At 45.7% G+C, this 21,404-nt stretch overlaps 1 protein-coding gene across 4 annotated transcripts in view; it reads right to left on the bottom strand.

Moving 5' to 3' along the window:
- Positions 1-3,375: 3,375 nt before the first annotated feature.
- The window catches only part of cux2b (cut-like homeobox 2b), a 122,414-nt gene continuing 104,385 nt past the window's right edge, over positions 3,376-21,404 (bottom strand). Inside the window, exons 5-22 of one of the 4 annotated variants that reach the window (XM_021621280.2) lie at positions 20,763-20,903; positions 19,241-19,391; positions 18,912-18,988; positions 18,762-18,828; positions 14,185-14,233; positions 13,320-13,424; positions 12,892-13,074; positions 12,734-12,792; positions 12,577-12,625; positions 12,166-12,256; positions 11,370-12,023; positions 9,958-10,074; positions 8,911-9,764; positions 8,409-8,574; positions 7,910-8,212; positions 6,605-6,793; positions 5,676-5,952; positions 3,376-5,564 (exon numbers count right to left, since the gene is read on the bottom strand). In XM_021621280.2, coding sequence (XP_021476955.2) covers positions 4,733-5,564; positions 5,676-5,952; positions 6,605-6,793; positions 7,910-8,212; positions 8,409-8,574; positions 8,911-9,764; positions 9,958-10,074; positions 11,370-12,023; positions 12,166-12,256; positions 12,577-12,625; positions 12,734-12,792; positions 12,892-13,074; positions 13,320-13,424; positions 14,185-14,233; positions 18,762-18,828; positions 18,912-18,988; positions 19,241-19,391; positions 20,763-20,903 — 4,364 coding nt within the window. In that variant the 3' untranslated portion in view covers positions 3,376-4,732. The remainder of the gene's footprint in view (positions 5,565-5,675; positions 5,953-6,604; positions 6,794-7,909; positions 8,213-8,408; positions 8,575-8,910; positions 9,765-9,957; positions 10,075-11,369; positions 12,024-12,165; positions 12,257-12,576; positions 12,626-12,733; positions 12,793-12,891; positions 13,075-13,319; positions 13,425-14,184; positions 14,234-18,761; positions 18,829-18,911; positions 18,989-19,240; positions 19,392-20,762; positions 20,904-21,404) is intronic. The other 3 variants (XM_021621282.2, XM_021621281.2, XM_021621283.2) reach the window with 3 other exon arrangements.

Below are 21,404 nucleotides of genomic sequence, written 5' to 3'. Positions count from 1 at the left end.
CACCAGTGTAAAAAGGGAGAAGTGCCGAGTCAATGTCAATGTGCCAGAACAATAATACAAAACAAAGTATAATCCCTTTCCAAGTGACCAATATAAAATTGCATGCAAAATTCAAACAATGAAATAAGGTTTACGTGAAGAGGTAAGTATCCATAAGGATCAGTGTAAATCCATTCATTTTCACCCATTTATTATACTGAACAGAAATATAAACGCAACATGCAACAATTTCAAGTATTTTACTGAGTTACAGTTCATATGAGGAAATCAGTCAATTTAAATAAATTCATTAGGCCCTAATCTATGGATTTCACATGACTGGGAATACAGATATGCATCTGTTGGTCACAGATACCTTAAAAGAAATGGGCCTCAGGATCTCGTCACGGTATATATGTGCATCAAAATTGCCATCAATAAATGTAATTGTGTTCGTTGTCTGTAGCTTATGCCTGCTCATACCAAAACCCCACCGCCACCATGGGGCACTCTGTTCACAACAATGACATCAGCAAACCGTTCGTCCACATGACGCCATACACGTGGTCTGCGGTTGTGAGGTCGGTTGTACGTACTGACAAATTCTCTAAAACGATGTTGGGTGCGGCTTATGGTGGGCATTCCTGCAGTCAACATGCCAATTGAAAGCTCCCTCAAAACTTGAGACATCTATGGCATTGTGTTGTGTGACAAAACCGCACATTTTAGAGTGGCTTTTTATTGTCCCCAGCACAACTCTGTGTAATGATCATGCTGTTTAATCAGTTTCTTGATATGCCACACCTGTCAGGTGGATGGATCATCTTGGTAAAGGAGAGATGCTCACTATTAGGGATGTACAAATGATTTGTGCACAACGTTTGAGAGAAATAAGCTTTTGTGCGTATGGAACATTTCTGTGATCTTTTATTTCAGCTCATGAAACATGGGACCAACACTTTACATGTTGTGTTCATATTTTTGTTCAGTGTAGTACATTTTTCTCTGTAAGACAATGATATCTCATACAAGAAAAGTTACTTCTAAGTACTCCCATATACAGTATCACTGAGACAGAAAATTAGGTGTTAAAACAAAGGAAAGTTCGTCATAGTTTAATATGGGATTTCCAAATTCCCCTATTTCATCCTTAGAGGTATATAATGTCAAGCACATATACTTTATCTGCTCAGCAAGTATGGAAGAGTCAATTCTGTCAGGATGTCAGCAATTTTATAATTATTCCTCTCCCCGTTTTCTTCACAAAAACCATTCGATTAAATGACCTACTTCTGAACATTGTCACCAACGGATTACAAAATAGTCTGCCATTGTTCTCAAAAACCAACCACTAGTTTTCCATGTGCATTCCCATAGTTAAAACTTCCATAATCCCATATAACATATGGCAGAAGAACCATCCTGTCTTCTGTTTACTTCTGATATTATATTAATTCATTATTGTATTGACCAGTGATGAGAGTGACTGGTTCAGTAAAGCTTTAAGAAGCAAGACTACCCTGAGAGAAGGTCGAAATCATGGGCAAGCTTGCCAGACCAGAACTGGCTCATATGGGATTGGTTAATAGATCTGTACACTCCATTTCAATATAGTCAGCACATTTTGTTCAAGAACATATGATATCATTTTCAGTAAATGTGTAATATTTATATATCTATACATACAATCCAAATCCTCTGAACTAGTAAGACATGTGCAAGTGTTTACTACCAAATTCAACAATACAGTAAAGGCAAAGACTTGTGGACACTAAAAGTTAGGATAATTTCGATATTGGAACTTTTCATGAATCCTCACAATTATTAATATCTAAGTGCTGTAAGTAGTTCATACACAAGGTATTGAATATCTATTAAAATCGTTAAGAGTACCAAACAGAAGCAAAATATAGAAGATATTAGCAAACTGCAAGCATGACAAAACTCATATTACAGACACAATACAGTAGTGGCCAGCGGCAAGCATAATATGAAATAATTGATTTCATTTTGTGTCATAGAATGTACTTTCAAACCGAATTCAACGTTGTAGAATTTTGATGATGTCATATTGTATCATGTTCTTTCCATCAGGACTTGTTGGTGCTCTATAGGGCATTGTCTTTCTACAGTATGTTATCATCAAGGAATCAAACCAGAGATGTTTGAATGACTCAAGACTGTGTTAGCCCACTGAACTAAACGCTAGGTGTAGCACACAGTAAGCCTAAACCAGAGCTAAAGTAAACATTACATTCTCGGGCACTCATTTATCTAACAGTCAATTTCCCTTGCACTCACAAGTGCACAGATACAATACAGTATATTTACAAAAGTATGTGGATTCCTTTTCAAATGAGTGCATTTGGCTATTTTAGCCATACCCATTGATGACAGGTATATAAAATTGAGCACACCGCCATGCAATCTCCATAGACACACATTGGCAGTAGAATGGCTTTACTGAAGAACTCAGTGACTTTCAATGTGGACCTGTTATAGGATACCACCTTTCCAACAGGTCAGTTTGTCAAATTTCTGCCCCGCTAGAGCTGCCTCGGTCAACTGTAAGTGCTGTTATTGTGAAGTGGAAACGTCTAGGAGCAACAACGCCGCGAAGTGGTAGGTCACACAAGCTCACAGAACAGGACCGGCGAGTGCTGAAGCATGTTAAAATTGTCTGTCTTCGGTTGCAACACTCACTTCCGAGTTCCAAACTGCCTCTGGAAGCAATATCAGCACAAGAACTGTTCGTCGGGAGCTTCATGTAATGGGTTTCCATGGCCGAGCAACCGCACACAAGCCTAAGATCACCATTCGCAATGCCAAGTGTTGGCTGGAGAGTTCAAAAGCTTGCCACCATTGGACTCTGGAGCAGTGGAAACACATTCTCTGGAGTGATGAACCACACTTCACCATCTGGCAGTCCGACGGACGAATCTAGGTTTGGCGGATGCCAGGAGAATGCTACATACCCGGATGCATAGTGCCAACTGTAAAGTTTGGTGGAGGAGGAATAATGGTCTGGGGCTAATTTTCATGGTTCTGGCTAGGCCCGGAAATCTTAACGCTACAGCATACAATGACATTCTAGACAATTGTGTGCTTCCAACTTTGTGGCAACAGTTTGGGAAGGCCCTTTCCTGTTTCAGCATGACTATGCCCCTGTGCATAGAGCAATGTCCATACAGAAATGGTTTGTCGAGATCGGTGTGGAAGAACTTGACTGGCCTGCACAGAGCTCTGACCTCCACCTCATTGAACACCTTTGGGATAAATTGGAACGCTGACTGCGAGCCAGGCCTAATCGCCCAACATCAGTGCCCGACCTCATGCTCTTTTGGCTGAATGGGAATCAAGTCCCCGCAGCAATGTTCCAACATCTAGTGAAAAGCCTTCCCAGAAGAGTGGAGGCTGTTATAGCAGCAAAGGGGGGGACCAACTCCATATTAATGTCCATGATTTTGGAAAGAGATGTTCTATGAGCAGGTGTCCACATACTTTTGGTTATGTAGTGTATTTCAACTGAGGGAGTAATGCGTTACCTCTCTGGAAGGGCACAATAAACACGACTGCAGGAGGAACAGCATGAGAGCCCGTGAGAGGACAGAAGGACGATGGATCAAGCGAGAAAAGGAGGATGAAGTCTTTTGTTATCCAAGAGCAGGGGTTCTCAATGTGGTATTAAATAATGTCAATATTTGCCTGTGACTCCTCACTAATAGATTCTCAGGTTCCATTGCTGTCTGAGACATAATTCAAACATATCTTAATCAATTTATTCAAACGGTGGGAGGATCATAGAGGTTAAAGGATCATAGAGGTAAGTCTGAAATAAATCATGTAAACTGTGCTCATGTGTAGTGAGTTTCACTTACTGACAAGTGCACAAGGGTTCAAAACTGTAAACCTCCAGGATTATATAACAACAAAAAAAGATTCTACTCGTTAGTTTTTACATTTCCTTTTTTTCTTATTTTTCACAGATTTCTTTTCACAAATTTTTGCTCCAGTATATCACAGGTGACTAACTATAGAGGATAACAGGGTCAGTTGAATACCATGATACATCTGGTTCAGAAGGCTATTGCAGACAATTCTACAACATGTACAACCACACTTTATACTTTTGTGTTACAAATGTTTCAAAACATATCACCAAGAAACTAAGTACATAGGAGATGTTGAATATTTAGAGTCGTAAAGGACTATCCCTTAGTCAGTAGTACAATTTCACGTTACTTGACTTAAACTGTCCCGTTTTACAGACAAAATCGGAAAAATTGCTATTCAAAAATTAGCAAATTTGGTCATTGTCTCTTTTTATATAATTATAGTGCTTTTGATGGCTTAAGACAGAGTCTTTTTTAATCTCACCCAGTGGCAATCTACACAACTTCAGTGTACATTTCATGACACCATAGCTGCAAAAGTCTTCACGTCAGAGTCCATTAGGTAAAACAACAGCTAGTGCTGTTACATATATTTCAAAGTAGTATCCATTATCAAAAAAACTAAAACACATTTATAAATATTTTTTATTTTCTAAAAGCCCTCTAACGGAATTTGTCTGTAAGTTTAGCTCTGGTTTCCCCTGGTATCCTACAGGGTATTTATTCAGTATGGGAGGACAGGGAGGACAGGCCTTCAGGAGCCAGGCTCCACTTCATGTGTTCCTGAAGCTTCTCTTTAAGAGTCTCCCATGTCTGGTGTGAGTCAGCAGGACTGAGGAAATGTGGAGGAAGGGAGGGGCCTAAAACTCCCACTCCAGGGTCTCCTCCCGGTTAGCCGCTCTCTCCAGCCTGTGGATGATGTTGTTGAGGTTGGCAATTTTCTCGGTGCGTCTCTGAACGCTCCTGTTGGGCTTGGGGCTCTGGATGGGAGGCATGGGATTAGGGTCCAGGCTGTGGTTGGTGCTTGTCGTGGGTGGGTTGGGCAGGGATGGGGAGATGGGTGCAGAGGAAGATGAGACAGGGGAGACGGACATCATGAGGCCGGGCGAAGAGGCAGCGGAGGGGGAGTTGAGTGAGACCTCCAGGCTGCTGCGGGAGGGCTCAGACGAGGCCTTGAAGCTGACCGGGTCCACGGGAGACTTGCTGGAGTCGTCAACCTCGTGCCTGGACTGGCTGTTTCTCTGGGGACCATCTAGGGAGAGCGCCTCCTGGAAGAGCCCCTGAGCCTGGCTGCTCATACCCTCTTCCTGCCTCAGGCTCTGAGGATAGTGTGGAGCCAGGTGGAGCTCTCGGCAGCCACCCATCAGGTCCTCATGCTCCGTTTTCAACTGAGGGAACTGGACACCCATAGAGAAACACTGGATCTTAGGCTGTTTGATGTAGCCATTCCTCTCCTCCTCCTCTCCCTCGTCCTCCCGCTCACTGGCCTCCTGTTTGACATGAGGCAGTGGTGTGTTGGCGCTGAGGGGGCGGATGGGGTGGGGGGTGCGTCCAGCGGGGTGCAGCAGCCTCCTCTCATCTCCGTCTGAGATGGGGCTCTGTATGGCCGAGGGAGAGTAGCTGTGGTGTTCTGTGTCTGTGTCGTTGTCCTGGAGACCCTCCATGAGGACCTCCCGTCGCATCCTGGACCTGCTTAGAAAAACACAACAATCAAACTAACAGTTTGAAGGAGTCGTGTACCTTATTTATTCAATGTAATTATTCTAGTCCCTCTAGGGGTAGGGATCTGATGCCATGTCTGACCTGTAGTTGTGGAACCAGTTGATGACGGTATTGGTTTTGAGGTTGAGCTGGCAGGCCAGCATCTCAATGGTGTGCTGGGAGGGGTATGGCTCCAGGAGGTAGGCCTTCCTCAGAGCCTCCTTCTCCTCCGCCCCTAGCACCACCCTGGGCTTCTTCACCTGACTGTAGGGACACAGGTCTATTGAGGCCAGAGCTGGGCTCACACACTCAGAGCGGGCACTGGGAGAGTCACTGTCTGAGCCGGTACTCAGCAGCCCATACCGCCTCTTCAGGTAGGCTGAGAGGACAACACAGAGAGAAAGAGAGTTTCAATGCTGCATAAATGTTTTGGTACCCTTCCCCAGATCTGTGCCTCAACACAATTCTGCCTCGGAGCTCTACGGACAATTCCTTTGACCTCATGGCTTGGTTTTTGCTCTGACATGCACTGTGAACTATGGGACCTTATATAGATAGGTGTGTGCCTTTCCAAATCATGCCCAATCAATTGAATTTACCACAGGTGGACTCCAATCAAGTTGTAGAAACAACTCAAGGATGATCAATGGAAACAGGATGCACCTGAGCTCAATTTCGAGTCTCATAGCAAAGGGTCTGAATACTTATGTAAATAAGGTATTTCTGTTTTAATTTTTATACATTTGCAAAAATGTAAAAAAAAACTGTTTTCGCTTTGTCATTATGGGGTATTGTGTGTAGATTAATGAGGGGGAAAAATTATGTCATCCATTTTAGAATAAGGCTGTAAGGTAACTAAATGTGGAAAGAGGGAAGGGGTCTGAACACTTTCCGAATGCACTGTACATCTATTGGTACATCCACACAGTGCTCTACTGTACGATTGGCTAAATGCAAATACACATACTGCTAACATGCAAACCCTGATAACAGAGCATCATTTGCAGATAACATGCCGTAAATAGACCAACCTTTCTTCTCCATCTTCTTCATGTCCCTCAGCTTGTCCACGTTGTGCGGGTCGTTGAGCCACAGTTGCATGCGGACGAAAGGCTCCCTGCCTTTGAGGCTGAGTTTGTGCCAGGGCTTGGGCCTGGAGAGCAGGTCTGACACTGAGCCCTGGGTGAGGCCCAGTATACTCTCCCCAAACAGCCGCTGGCCTAGAGCACACAAACAAAGGTTTAATCTTAGGGCTAGGCACCTTTTTTCTCCACTTCCTGCCTGAATGACGTGCCCAAAGTAAACTGCCGTAGCTCAGGCCCTGAAGCCAGGATTTGCATATAATTGGTACCATTGGAAAGAAAACACTTATAAGTTTGTAGGAATGTTTAAATCATGTAGGGGAATATAACACAATAGATATGATAGGGGAGAATCCAAAGAAAAAACAACCAGATTTCTTTGACAGAGACCATCCTCTTAGAAATGCAAGAGAAAGGTCATATTGAAAATGAGCTCCCTGGATGCAATTCCTATGGATTCCACAGGGTGTCAGCAATCTATGTTCAAGGTTTCAGGCTTGTAAAAAAAAAACGAATAAGAAATAACAGTTTTAGTAGAGGGACACAGTCTTGGAAATTTGTGTTTGCTCTCACCATGAAGACATTACACACCTGCTAAAATCTGTTTCCTACTGAACATACTGCTTTCAGATTTTTTTTTTATAGTTTGATTACATTTCAGGGTATCTGAGGAGTAAATATAAATGTATTTTGACTTGTTGAATCAAAGTTTAGGGGTAGATTTTCAGATTCCTTTCTCTGCAAGTTGAACGAGTGCATTACTCAAATCGATGGGGCCAACTAAACTGACATTTTGGGAAATAAAGAGGGATTTTATCTAACAAAACGACACTACATGTTAATGCTGGGACCCTTTGGATGACAAATCAGAGGAAGATTTTCAAAAAGTAAGTGAATATTTAATTATTTTATGTGAATGTATGACACCTGTGCCGGTGGAAAACTATTTTGATGTGGGGCGCTTATATCTACCTAAATGTTTAAAATACATAATATTTATGATTATTTATTTGAATTGCGCGCCCTCCAGTTTCACAGGAAGTTATCACACACATTGACAGACACACTGTATTCCAACCAGAACACACATAAAGTAGGTCCGCTGGCCTAGTGGACACCTGACATAACTAAGACACAGGGTTTTTCCTAATCAGGTGGTCAGAGAAAACCACAACACATACCATTAACTCACCACAACATAAATCCCATACTCATTCCTAAAAGCCATATCCAGAGACAACAACTTACACTCACCTAGGTTGTTGTCTGTTAGCACCTCCTTGACCTTCTTGGTGATGGCGTATGTGTCCAGCTCTGGGGACATTGCCACCAGCTCCTGGATGCCCAGGGGGGTGTGGGGCTGGTGGAGGGACAGCAGACTGGGGGTGGATTTCCCTCCTTCTGGGTGGGGGGGCATCAGGCCCAGGCCATCAGGCTGCTGGTTCTCTTTGCTGCTCTCCAGGGTATGGCTGACGGGCTCCACCAATGGGCTGGGGTGGCTCTCCTCTGGGCTGGGGGGTGGGGAGGGCGACGACTGGGCCGTCACTGGGCTTTTATCTATGGGCGGTAGTCACAAAACATCAGAGGGTAAAATCATCAGTCAGAGCAACAGATAAAGAAGCAAAGAGACCTTCTATATTTAGCTGATTAGCTAGAAAAGACACTCGTACTCTTATTGACCATATGTATACAAATAATTATTTGTATAAAATAAATAGGCCCAAGCTGCAGTGTGTGATGTGTAGTGGCCCACCTCGAGAGAGGCTTTGGCTGGGAAGCTGGGTGAGTGCTTGGCCCAGCTGGTCCAGCAGCCACAGCTGCATGCGGATGAAGGGTTCCCTGCCTTTCTGGGTCAGCTTGCTCCAGGGTTTGGGCCGAGACAGCATGTCACTCACACTGCCCTGAGACAGACCCAGCACCTGGAGAGAGGATACACAGGATAAACATCAAGTTATTCCTACTGAGCAAATGCAACAATTTCAGTACCTCTTTGGTATCTGTTCGAGACATGACAAAATGCTGACTGGCACATCAGCTTCACATTACAACCACTAGAGGGCAGAAGCACTCAATCTATACGAATTGAAGAACAAACTTTGATTACACATGCTCAAAATCAGTTTCATATTCACATGATACATCTTAATCATTTTTGGCTTAGAAAGAGTCCTCACAAATGACTTAATGAGACACATTAAGTTATCCAAAATATGTCATCCTTTTTAGAGGAAGCATGGAGTGAAGTGAACACACACCTTTTCACCAAAGATCCTCTGACAGATGCCGTTCTTGGCCAGCTTCTCTTTGACCTGCCGGGTGAGTTCGATGGTGTCCACCTCATGGTACATGTACATCTCATACTGCTCCGGCGTCAGCGGCGGCACGGTGGGCTTCAGGGTGCGGGGGAGGTATGATGGGTAATAGGACAGACCACGACCAGGGCCGGGTGACTCCCCACTCACTGACACGTCCGACTCCACTTTTACTTCCACAGACCGTACCATCCCCGAGCCAGTGTCCTCCTCGGCTGCAGACGCCTCCTCACTGTTGGGAAGACACTCTCCGTTCTCCAGCCGGGGCCAGGGCCGGGGCAGGGCCGAGGGGCCCGAAGACGAGGAGGAGGACAGGGAGGGAGACACTGAGGTGAAGGGCCGAGAGCTGCCGCCCCCTACGCCACCTACCATGCCTATGGGCCCCCGCTCCACAGACCAGTGCTGGTCGAAGTAAGTCCCCGCCTCACCGATCTCCGACTTGACTTTACGGATGATGTTCTGGACAAAGGCGGCGGGGGAGAGGACACTGAGGGGGGTCTGGGGGCTGCTGATGGGGTTGGCCATGCACACGGTCACCGTGCCCCCCTCCTCCTGTTTGATGAAGGTGGGTAAAGGCAGGACCTTGGAAGGCTCAGGGAGCCCCAGGCGCTCCACCTGGGGCCCAGCGCTGGTGGCAGAGGCCCTACCACAGACATCCATCTCCATCAGGGCCTGCTGCTGCGCCTGCATCTCCCTCCTGGCCTGCTCCAGGATGTTCTTGATGGTGTCGTCTGAGCTGCCGCCCGCCCCATTACTGCTCAAGCCGGAGGGGCTGCCCAGGGACGATTTAATGTCACCTGCAGATCGTGCACGCACACACAAACACACGCAAACCGTTACAGAGAACTCTACGAATACACAGTCCACACCAACTTCAAAAACGTCAACTGCCATCAATGAAAATTGCTCTCAAAATGTACAAACCAAAAATAATGATAATTAAAAATGTCACCTGACCTAGCACAGTTGAATAAAGAGTAGATGCATAACCTGTTCCAGACACACCTCCTCTCTGGGACTGGATCTCCTTCTTGGCCTGCTCCAAGATATTTTTGATGGCGTCGTCTGACCCAGTTTCAGGAGTTCGGATGCGAGGAGTGATGCTCCCTACCACAGAGAGGGTAACAGAGAGTGAGAGAAAAGGAGGGGGGAGAGAGAGCGAGTGAGTGGGATGGCTGATCAGAGAGCAGTTCCAAGGCTTTGCTTTCGACTGGAAGATCAATGGCTGCCTTTGAGATGTTGGCGTCTGAGGTTGCGGTATACGGCAAGCTCAACTTTCAAAAGCTCTGAAATCTGGGAAGAAAACAAAGTTTAAAAGTAACACAAGAAACATGGGAGAGGAAGCCACCTCTGTTCTCTTGGCCTCTCGCATCCCTATGGGAGGGAAGCTTCTGCCTTGTCCAGTCCAAGCTCTTCTCTGTCCTGGCATCCCAATAGTGGAACCAGCCTCCCCCTGAAGCTAGGACAGCAGAGTATCTTAAATAACCCCCCCCCCCCCCCACCCCAGAGACCTAACACTCGCACTTAACGTTCTTACCGCCTTACTAGCTCTGACTTTGGTGATAGCTACTTTAGTGGAAAAAATGTACTTACTATGACTGTGATATGTGGCTGTCTCACCTAGCTATCTGAAGATGAATGCACTAAAGTCGCTCTGGGTAAGAGTCTCTGCTAAATGACTAAAATGTCAAATGCAAATGAAGAAGTTAAAAGTGCAGCCCAGGGAGATTAAACGGTTTAAATGCAGAGAGGCCCAGAAACTAAACCACCAACCTTTCAAAACTCATCAGAGAGACAGAGCGGCCAACTCTGCTCTATCCCACATCACTAATAAAATCCTCAAATACAAATACTGCTACCGCAACACACAACCTTCTGCTTTAGCACATTAAATGCATGTACACCAAATTAATGCCTGATATTATTTCATTTTACTCAGAGCACTTTACATAGTAGGGGGAAACTCACCTCATCCACCACCAATGTGTAGCATCCACTTGGGTGATGCATGGCAACCATTTTTGTGGAGAGGTGGAGAGATGATCTATGCCAATTAGGAATTAGGGGGATGATTAGGTGGCCATGATGGAATGGGGCCAGGTCGGGAATTTAGCCATGAGGGGTTAACACCCCTACTCTTTAGATGAGTGGCATCGGATTTTTAATGACCACAGAGAGTCAGGACACCTATTTAACGTCCCATCCGAAAGACGACATCCTACGCAGGGCAATGTCCCCTTCACTGCCCTGGGGCATTGGGATCACCTTAGACCAGAGGAAAGACTGCTCCTTACTGGTCCTCCAACACCACTCCCAGCAGCATCTGGTCTCCCATCCAGGGACCGCCCAGGACCGACCCTGCTGAGTATTCTGCTGGAGTGACAACTGTCCAGTCCACTCACCTCTCTGTCGGACCTGGATGGTCCTGAGGGCCAAGATGTTCTGATCGTCAGACAGGAACTGTTTCATCTTGATGAAGGGCTCCTTGCCTTTCACTGTCAGCTTCCTCCAGGGCTTGGGTCGGGCCAGTATCTCACTGACCGAGCCCTGTGATAGGCCCAGCACATAGTGACCAAACACACGCTGGCCAATGTTGTGCTTCAGCAGCTGCTCTTTGACCTGGAAGGCAATCTCTGCTGTCTCCAACTGGTCGTCATCACCCGCAGTGGAGCTCCCGCTTTCCGATTGGTCACTGGGCAGGCCGGCCTCGATGCCGCCGGCCCCTGCAGGTCCCTGATTGGCTGACATTAGGGTGACTTTGGCTGCATACAGGGCGGTGGGGAAGGCCATGAGGGGGCTGCCGGATTCCTTCTTAAAGAGTGGGGAGGAGAGGAGCTGCTTGTGGACGACGTGGTCCGCAGACAGCCTGTCCCTTGAGCAGGGGGACACAGAGAAGGGGCGGGGGAGGTCGTGGCTAGAGGAGGAGACGTCCATTGTGGGGGGTCCAGGGCTGGCAGAGGTACGCTCATCCACTTGGGAGACTGAGGAGAAGGACCCTGAGGGCCTGCCCCACTCCCTGTCTGACTCCCTGCCTGACTCCTCCGATCGGTCCTCATCTGCAGACACAGAGTCACACTCAGATTAGCAGCACTTTCACAGCCACTGGTGTATACAGCTGCATAGAGCCAACACAGTACAATACAAACAGCTTTCAAGAACTACAATTAGATTTCATAGGCATAGATACTGTTGCCTCACCATTGTTGTGTACGATTCTGGCCTTATCCATCAGGTACTTGGGAGAGGGAAGAAAGGCCTCTTTGTCCCGCAAAAAAGCCTCTGCAGTGTCCTGGTGAGTGAGTGAGTGAGTGAGTGAGTGAGTGAGTGAGTGAGTGAGTGAGTGAGTGAGTGAGTGAGTGAGAGAGAGAGAGAGAGAGACACACACACACACAGGCTGTTCAATTTCGATGAATCAATTATAGTGGCTGTAGACATCCTTACAATGCATGACGCTCACTGAGGCATTCAATGGCACTGCTAAACTTTTTCTTCCCTGACAGCAGTGGAACATTAAGAGGAAACGAAAGTTCTGTTTTGTTAAGAAGCAAACTATTTTGATTAATGCTGGGCTATGAACAACAAGGCAATAAACTTCAATATATATCTCACCTGGGACGAGCTACCATTCGTTGAGGCCAGCTTCATTACCTTCAAGATACTACAAGAGGAAAAAACAACAGTAAGAATGTTATATTGTGTTTCTACATATAAGATATTGTAATATGATTAGTCGTCTCTTCTCAAGCACCATGGGTGTTTGTCTCACCGGAGTTCTGTTTTAATCTCTTCATAGTCCAACTGGGATTGCAGTTTAGCTTCTAATCTCTGAAACAGTCAAAGAGAGGAAGCATATATCAGCAAACTCCACCGACAAGAAGGTGGGTCCATACCGCTTGCCATTTGAGTGTGTGCAGTGGGACTTACCTCAATAGCTTCTGTCTTATAGGCCAGCTGGCTTTCCAGCTCAATGATCTGATTGGCTGAGATGTTTTGGACTTCCTGTAGTGCGAACTGTAGTCTCTGTACGTTTTCCAGTAGCCTGAGGATCTCTCGGTCTTTAGCCATCAGCTTAGCCTCCAGCTTGGATGGCAACACATCACCCCTCTCCTAAGTGGAAGAAAGAAAGACAGAGAGTGAGAGGAAACAGAGTCAAAAGGAGTCAAAGACACTGAAGGGTAAATAAATGGAAGGTGAGAATTCCTTTTGAAAAAGGCTAAAATTATACCGTCCAGAATTCCCACACTTAAAAGATCCATGATGTGAAGCTTCAATGAATTTGAAGGGGGGGGGGGGGGGGGGGGGGATTGAGGAACACATTGATCTGAACAGAAGAGGATGTGGTCTCGTCTCACCCCACTAGTGCCCTCTGGTGGATGGCAGCTCCCTGGGGTGGCGCTCCGGGGACTGGCCAGTTGTTCCTTTAGCCTCTCCACCTCCCTCTGGGCCATTTCTGCTTTCTACAATCAAACATCACAGCATTACAACTCACACAACAGAACACTGACACAACCAACCTGTCAGTCACTCAGCAGATATATAGATGAACTGGTCCTGAAGAGCACAGACAGATGAATCTGAGGACAGACCTTCAGAAACTAAATAAATAGAGGAGGACCACCGGCAGAAGACTGCAACTCGATATTCCTGAGAGGACTGTTTAGTCAGTGTACTTTCTTCCCAGACTGTTTACCTGCTCCGTCACACTCGGGCTGCTAATTAATGATTCATTTTGAGAAAATTTAACTAAGAGCTGCTGGCGGAGAGAAAGAGAGAGAGAAGGAGAAAGAGAAGGTTCAAGAGAGAGAATGACAGAGAGAGAGAGAGAGAGAGAGAGAGAGAGAGAGAGAGAGAGAGAGAGAGAAGGAAAGAGAAAACAGAGAGAGAAGAGAAATCACTAGGAAGGAAAGGAAGCAATTAAGGCAATGAGGTAGGTACGAGCCCCAGTGCACGGCACTCCGGCATCAATCGCGCTTGGCAGTCTCTCCTGTCCTTTACTGAGTGTTGCAGTGGTGCCGTGGAGCACCCACAGACGGGGGCCAGGGTTTACTGCCTCTAATCACAGGAGCTCAGGGAGTGGGAGGCAGGGTAGGGAGAGGCAAGGGGGCTGCAGAATGCAGGGTGTCTAATTAAACAGGATGCTTGATTACAGGAGTGATTATCTTAACGAAGAAGCATCTTATTCAGAGGGCTGCCAACAGGACGGCATTTTTCACTCACCTGGTTTGCCTTCTCAAGATTCATCATGATCACACCGACCTCCTCCGCCCTGGAACACAAACAGAACCAGCCTGTGGGTTACGGAGGGGGCAATCGCCTAGTCTAGCATGATTTATACACCCTCCTTGACGTCTGACCTCAATGTAGGGCAACACCATACAGCACAATACGCAATACCTATAACATGAGTCTATAACACATTATAAACTGGGTGGGTCGAGCCCTGAATGCTGATTGACTGACAGTCGTGGTATATCAGACCGTATACCATGGGTATGACAAAACATTTATTTTTACAGCTCTAATTATGTTGGTAACCAGTTTATACCAATAAGGCACCTTGGAAGTTTGTGGAATATGGCCAATATACCATGGCTAAGGGCTGTATCCAGGTGGGTCTAATCCTGGATGCTGATTGGTTAAAACAGCGTTCCAGCCGGTGTCTATTTCACAAGTTACCACCGGCTAAGGATATGACGTTGAAATGGCTAGTTACTATTCCATCTCACCCTGCAATCCACTGTCTCATCAGCCCAACCAGGCAACATATAAACTTGATCTCCACTGTAAAAAAGACTAGACATAATCTCCCCTTTCTTTTAGATGAGCGTTTGGTTTTCAACAGCAGAGCTTTGTATAAACCTTGCTGTCTGTCTCCAACATTGTTTCAATATTCAAATTTGATCTCCAGCTGTCCCATAGGAATGAATGTGTCAAGAGTTGGGATGAGACAGACAGACAGGCAGGCAGCTCTTCTCCAAATCATGAATCAGCATAAGTTTTATGGATATATACAAAGAAATGACAATAAAAAAACAGGTCTAACTAAATGAAATGCAGTTTGCTGTCTTTCCAGCATTTGAAGGGATTGTGTTAGCTATGTAGATGGCTAGGTTCTCTGAACAGTGTCCTGGCGAGAGGGCCTATTTTCTGTACCAGGCAAAATCCCGCATCACTAGCTAGCTCATTGTTCTGTTCATGTCATTAGGAAATAGCATAAACAAATGAAAATGCAGCTACTTTTCTGTTATTCTGGCTGCACTGTTTGACGTGACTGCGTCAGCCCAAGTTGACTAGCTAGCAAGAAAGGGGATAAGAACGGAACATTAACTAACGACTGGGTCACGTCCATAGATACAGAATAAAAATACTTCACGACTGGGTTGCATCTCTGGCAACCGAACCGATAGAATGAACAACCAGCCGGCTTGGGTAGCAACCCTAGATTTGTGTCGGGACTATATCTCGTGGAAAGAGGAAACAGAGTATGAATAAATTCATCAAAATAATGTTTTTTTAAATGTCAATCATTATTTGAATTGGTTGGTAACCCATTGAACAAAAGTGACAATGTCCTCGAAACCAGTGTTTGGAGGATATATTGTCACAGTTTGCCAGATCTCCCGTGCCAATATATCCTCCAAACACCGACTTCGAGGGCATTATCACTTAATTATACAATGGGTGTGTCTAATCCTGGATACTGATTGGTTAAAACCACATTCCATCCGGTGTCTAGTCCACAAATGACCACCGGCTAAGCCCATGATGTTGAAATGCCTATTTAAAGTTCCATCTCACTGCGCAATCCACTGTCTAGGGCCTAACAACACCCGTGCCAATGTATCCTCCAAACACCGGCTTCGAGGGCATAATCACCTAATCATCAGCTCGTTATCAGACCCCTTACACACTTTTCTGAAACGTTTCACACTAAATCACACACAACATAAACAAAGCACCCTTCCTCACATAGCTCACTACAGTACAACCAGAACCAGACAGAAACGGACTGCATGTCTGATCAATACAATACTTTTCTTTGGAGATTTCATTCCTACATGCCTCCGTCCATCTAACAATCAGAGAAGTCCAATAGAAATAGACAGATTATTCATGAGGTTTGTTTGAAGTTCAAAAGTTTATTTTCAGACACATGGGAGTTGATTTTCAAAATGTGGAGAAAGATGAATTAACGAGAACTGTGAAATTGATTAAAATATGCAAAGATTTCTGAAGTTTTCAGGACAAAGAAACCCCTTTCCGTTTCACTAAATGTGTTTTGAGAGCAAATCAGCGATATTGTTCACTATCAAACAAACTATTTTCAAACAAACCATGTTCTTCCTCACCTCCATCTGCACCCACAGTGCCCTTCATCTCACTGCTGGTTATTATGTGCTTGTTCGAGGAAGATTAATGACACAAACAACTTAACTGCATGACTTATAACCCATTCTGAATAGTCACAGAGCATTGCTTTTGGGGGAGAAGGGGAGGGGTGAAACAATAGTAAAACCAGACCCATTAAAAATTCAAATAAATCAATAGTTCTCTATATTAATTAGTAGTGGTGTGGTGTGCAATACAGTCCAGAAGCTCTGGGCAGAGTCCAGGCCACATCAATAAGCCCAGGATGGATGGAACCACACTGACAGAAAAAGGTAACAGGTGTCATATCCAGATTTAATGAACTTGAGCAGTATGGAAAAAATGCTTTGTATTGATTACCTGTTCAGATACTCAAAACAGCCAAATCACCTTTATTATTAACATCAAGGAAAAAGTCAATCAGAGTAATTAGGAGGTGAAGTTAGCTACACAGAGCCACGGAGATGAGTACTGAGAGGTAGTGGTGATAATGGACCAGGGGGGTGTTTAGTGTTTCTATTAGCCTATCACAGGCAGCTGAGGACAACACCCACTCATCGGACAACCCATATAGGATGTATTCCTCATCACCTATTCACTAACTACAAGCCAAGCCATTCACAAACAAAGCACTGGCCCAGTGGCCCTAACACCAACGCACAACCATCCTTCCTCTCTCCCCTCACAGAGAGCTAACGAGCCGTCACTGTGAACAGCTGCTGAACATGAAAGGGGAGTCGAACGGAAAATTCTTCAAATCCAGCAGAATGGATGGCGGTGGGTCTGGAAACTACAGTTCAATTGCACCATGGATTAAGCCTGGGAGAAAATCCATTAGCACCGGCTCACTGTGCTCCGTCCGCAGCACTACCCAAACAAAGGAGTGTTTACTTTGAATGTCTATCGACATCCTTCATACAACTTCACATTCATTTCAACCGTTGAGCTGGATACATAGCGCTCACAGATCCAGGACAAGGTAGAGTGTTTTCTGAAGCAATCTTTAAATGAAGCCATTCTTCTTGAGGCCTGGCAAGGCAAGGCCCTGGCTGTCAGACAGAGGAGGCCAACACAGAGCTCTCCCATCCATCCACCTGCATTAGTCGGTGAGTCACACCCCAGTAACATCCGAAATGGCACCCTATTCCCTATATAGTGCACTACACGCATAGGGCTCTGGTCAAAATTAGTGAACTATATAGGGAATAGGGTGTAATTTCCGTTGCAGCCCAGGTCTGTTTTTACAATAGCATTCTGAAGGTTCAGACTGGACATGGGTACATTACAGTGGAGAGTGACCATGTGTGAATTAGGGTAGAGCAAGCATGGCTAAAGAGAGAAGGCTGAGCATAGTGGTGTATGCATGGGTGGGGCTGAGTAGGGACCTGCAGTAGGGACCTGCAGTGGGGACCTGCAGCAGGGACCTGCAGTGGGGACATGCATTAGGGACCTGCAGTGGGGACATGCATTAGGGACCTGCATTAGGGACCTCCATTAGGGACCTGCATTAGGGACCTGCATTAGGGACCTGCAGTAGGGACCTGCAGTGGGGACATGCATTAGGGACCTGCAGTGGGGACATGCATTAGGGACCTGCAGTGGGGACATGCATTAGGGACCTGCAGTGGGGACATGCATTAGGGACCTGCATTAGGGACCTCCATTAGGGACCTGCATTAGGGACCTGCATTAGGGACCTGCAGTAGGGACCTGCAGTGGGGACATGCATTAGGGACCTGCAGTGGGGACATGCATTAGGGACCTGCAGTGGGGACATGCATTAGGGACCTGCAGTGGGGACATGCATTAGGGACCTGCATTAGGGACCTCCATTAGGGACCTCCATTAGGGACCTGCATTAGGGACCTGCAGTAGGGACCTGCATTAGGGACCTGCATTAGGGACCTAAGTAGGGACCTGCAGTGGGGACATGACTAGGGACCTGACTAGGGACCTGCAGTGGGGACCTGACTAGGGACCTGCAGTGGGGACATGTATTAGGGACCTGCATTAGGGACCTGCAATAGGGACCTGAGTAAGGACCTGCATTAGGCACCTGCATTAGGGACCTGCAGTAGGGCCCTGCAGTAGGGACCTGCAGTAGGGACCTGACTAGGGACCTGCAGTAGGGACCTGCAGTAGGGACCTGACTAGGGACCTGCAGTAGGGACCTGAGTAGGGACCTGACTAGGGACCTGCAGTAGGGACCTGGGTAGGGACCTGACTAGGGACCTCCAGTAGGGACCTGCATTAGGGGCCTGCAGTAGGGACCTGCATTAGTATAGATGGAGAGATCATGAGTAGAGTAAATGAGGGTTAGGGAACATGTTAGAGAACAAGCAGTGAGACCACAGTATGGACATATGCTGAGTGGGTTACATGAACAGAGGAGTTGAGAGACAGTGGAGATAGAAGCAGGCTCTTACTTGTTGGCCTTCTCCTGGTCATATTTACACCGCAGGTCCAGAAGATCTGTCTGGGCTGTGCTCAGAGCTAGAGAGATAAAGGAACAGGATTAGTCATGATGACCTTTCACCTCACTGTGTCCAGAAAGGACCACCGGACAAAACACTCACATGAATGCAGCACTTTGATCCTCTCCTCGGCCTCACCCAGTCTGTCGGCCAGAGTGGCATCTGTGTCTTCGGCTTCCCTATGAGAAGAGAGATGCAATGTCAAAGAGGACCATGCTTACATACTCTCAGGCATACAGCACACATACTGTATTACATTCTGTTTCCACTCATTAGATTGAGGTTTAAATGTGATTACATCCAGGTCTACTGTCATTGTGCAGTATGACTGACGGGCTGGGGGCTGTCCTCTTTTTTGCTTTTATCATGTACACATCATATCATGTTCACAAGGTTGTGAGGGAGGCAAGGACCAGGCCTGTGTTTCTAACCCTTCTGTCTGGTTCTGGCCCTGGTGGTTCTGCTGAGGTGAGCCTGTGACTCTGAGGGCCTGTTTGCTGTTTGGAGTCATCACACCAGCTGTCCAGCTCGATGCCTCCCCAGGTCCTGACTCTGCTGCTGCTGGGTCCTCCTCTGTGTCTCCTGTGGATAGGGAGCAGAGTACAGATGAGTGCTGTGATCATCTGAGGTGAGAGGCCACAGAGACTACATGGAACAGAGACATCCGTGTGTGGATAAAAGTGGATTGTTTGTAGAACAAAAATAGTTTATTCAATTTTTTTCCTCTGAAATTGAAATTTTGAACAATCGAGCAGCAGTGAGCTAGGCCTGGGTCAAGGCTGTGGCTGCAACCTGGTCTCAGAGTGTTTCTTATTATTTTGTACGTAAACCACGACACTCCATTTAGTATGATATGTTACCTTTCATATGGTATGTATTAATTTGTGGATATCCATCACCCATTAAATATGATATGTTAAGAATTACAATTCATATTATATGTTACGAATTGGCAAAACGTGCAACATGTAAAGAATTCTAGCTAGATGGATAGGTGGCTAACGTTTGCTAGCTGTCTAACGTTATCTAGGCTAGAGATTAGGGTGAAGGTTAGAAGTTATGTTACAGAGTTAGGGCAAGGGTTAGCTAAAAGGGTTAGGTTAAGGGTAAGGGTTAGTTAACATGCTAAGTAGTTGCAAAGTAGCTAAAAAGTAGAAGGTATACTGAACAAAAATATAAACACAATATGCAAAGTGTTGGTCCCATGTTTCATGAGCTGAAATAAAATTTCATAGATATTTTCCATACGCACAAAAAGTTTCTTTCTCTCAAATGTTGTGCACAACTTTGTTTACATCCCTGTTAGCGAGCATTTCTCCACCTGACAGGTGTGGCATATCAAGAAACTGATTAAACAGCATGATCATTACACAGGTGCACCTTGTGCTGGGGAAAATAAAAGGCCACTCTAAAATGCGCAGTTTTGTCACACAACACAATGCCACGGATGTTTCACGTTTGGAGGGAGCGAGCAATTTGGCATGCTGACTGCAGGAATGTCCACCAGAGCAGTTGTCAGAAAATGTCATGTTCATTTCTCTACCATAAGCTGCCTCCAAAGTAATTTTAGATCATTTTGGCAGTACGTCCAACCAGCCTCACAACCGCAGACCACGACGTGTAATCACGCCAGCCCAGGACCTCCACATCATTGAAATTGTTGCATGTTGCATTTATATATTTTTTCAGTATAGTTGAAAAGTTGCTAATTAGCTAAATGCTAAATTGTCCGTGATGAGATTTGAACTCGCAATCATTGGGTTGCTTGACGTTTGCTTTATATGCGCACCCATCCACCCCGACTAACCACCCTACTTTAGTTTTGGGCTTAAGTAAACATCTGTCTTATGTAACCATACCAAACATAACATATCATACTAATTTGAGGGTCCCGGATTTACATTTACTATGTTACGTCTAGTCTATGAGACCAGGCTGTGCCTCTGGTCTGACCTGGCTTGTCAAGGCACTCCAGGTGTCTCTTCCAGTGCCCGCTGATCTCCCTGACCAGGGCCTCGCTGTTTGGGGCTGAACTCTGCAGCTGCTGCAGCCTCTCCTCCAGGGTGTGTGTGGCCTCAAGAACGGGAACTGGGTCTGAGAGCAAAAAGACAAACAAGATGGAGAGAAATTTTACATTTTTCTATGAACCACTCCATGCAAAACAACCACACAGCCATAATATTGAGTGGTAATTCAAATGCTGAAGTGGATTAGTAAAGTCAAAAGTTCAACACTTCAGTCAAGTGAATTTCATTGCCTATCTATTTGATCAAATATAATGAGATATCACAATTATCTTGTTGCTGATGTCAAAATATGTCTCCTGTTATACAACTGATGTCAGGATGTTGAAAAGGAACTTTTTAAATAGCATATTAAAAGAATAATATACTATACCATTTTCTGCACGAGACAGTACAGTTATCATATGCTCTCCTGCACAACAGCACCAAGAGTAGGAGACTGAGAAATTGTTTCAAAGAGGGACTCTAGAATTCACTCCAATGAGACGCCTTAGAAATCTCACAGGCTGGCTGGCCCTAATGACATGAATAGACTAAACTACTAAGATCAAATCCAATGGAACTCATCACC

The sequence above is a fragment of the Oncorhynchus mykiss genome, chromosome 11 (assembly GCF_013265735.2).
Source record: "Oncorhynchus mykiss isolate Arlee chromosome 11, USDA_OmykA_1.1, whole genome shotgun sequence".
In the NCBI taxonomy this organism is placed as follows: domain Eukaryota; kingdom Metazoa; phylum Chordata; class Actinopteri; order Salmoniformes; family Salmonidae; genus Oncorhynchus; species Oncorhynchus mykiss.
Note: the sequence above shows the minus strand (reverse complement) of the source record. Positions and strands in the feature narration are given on the sequence as shown.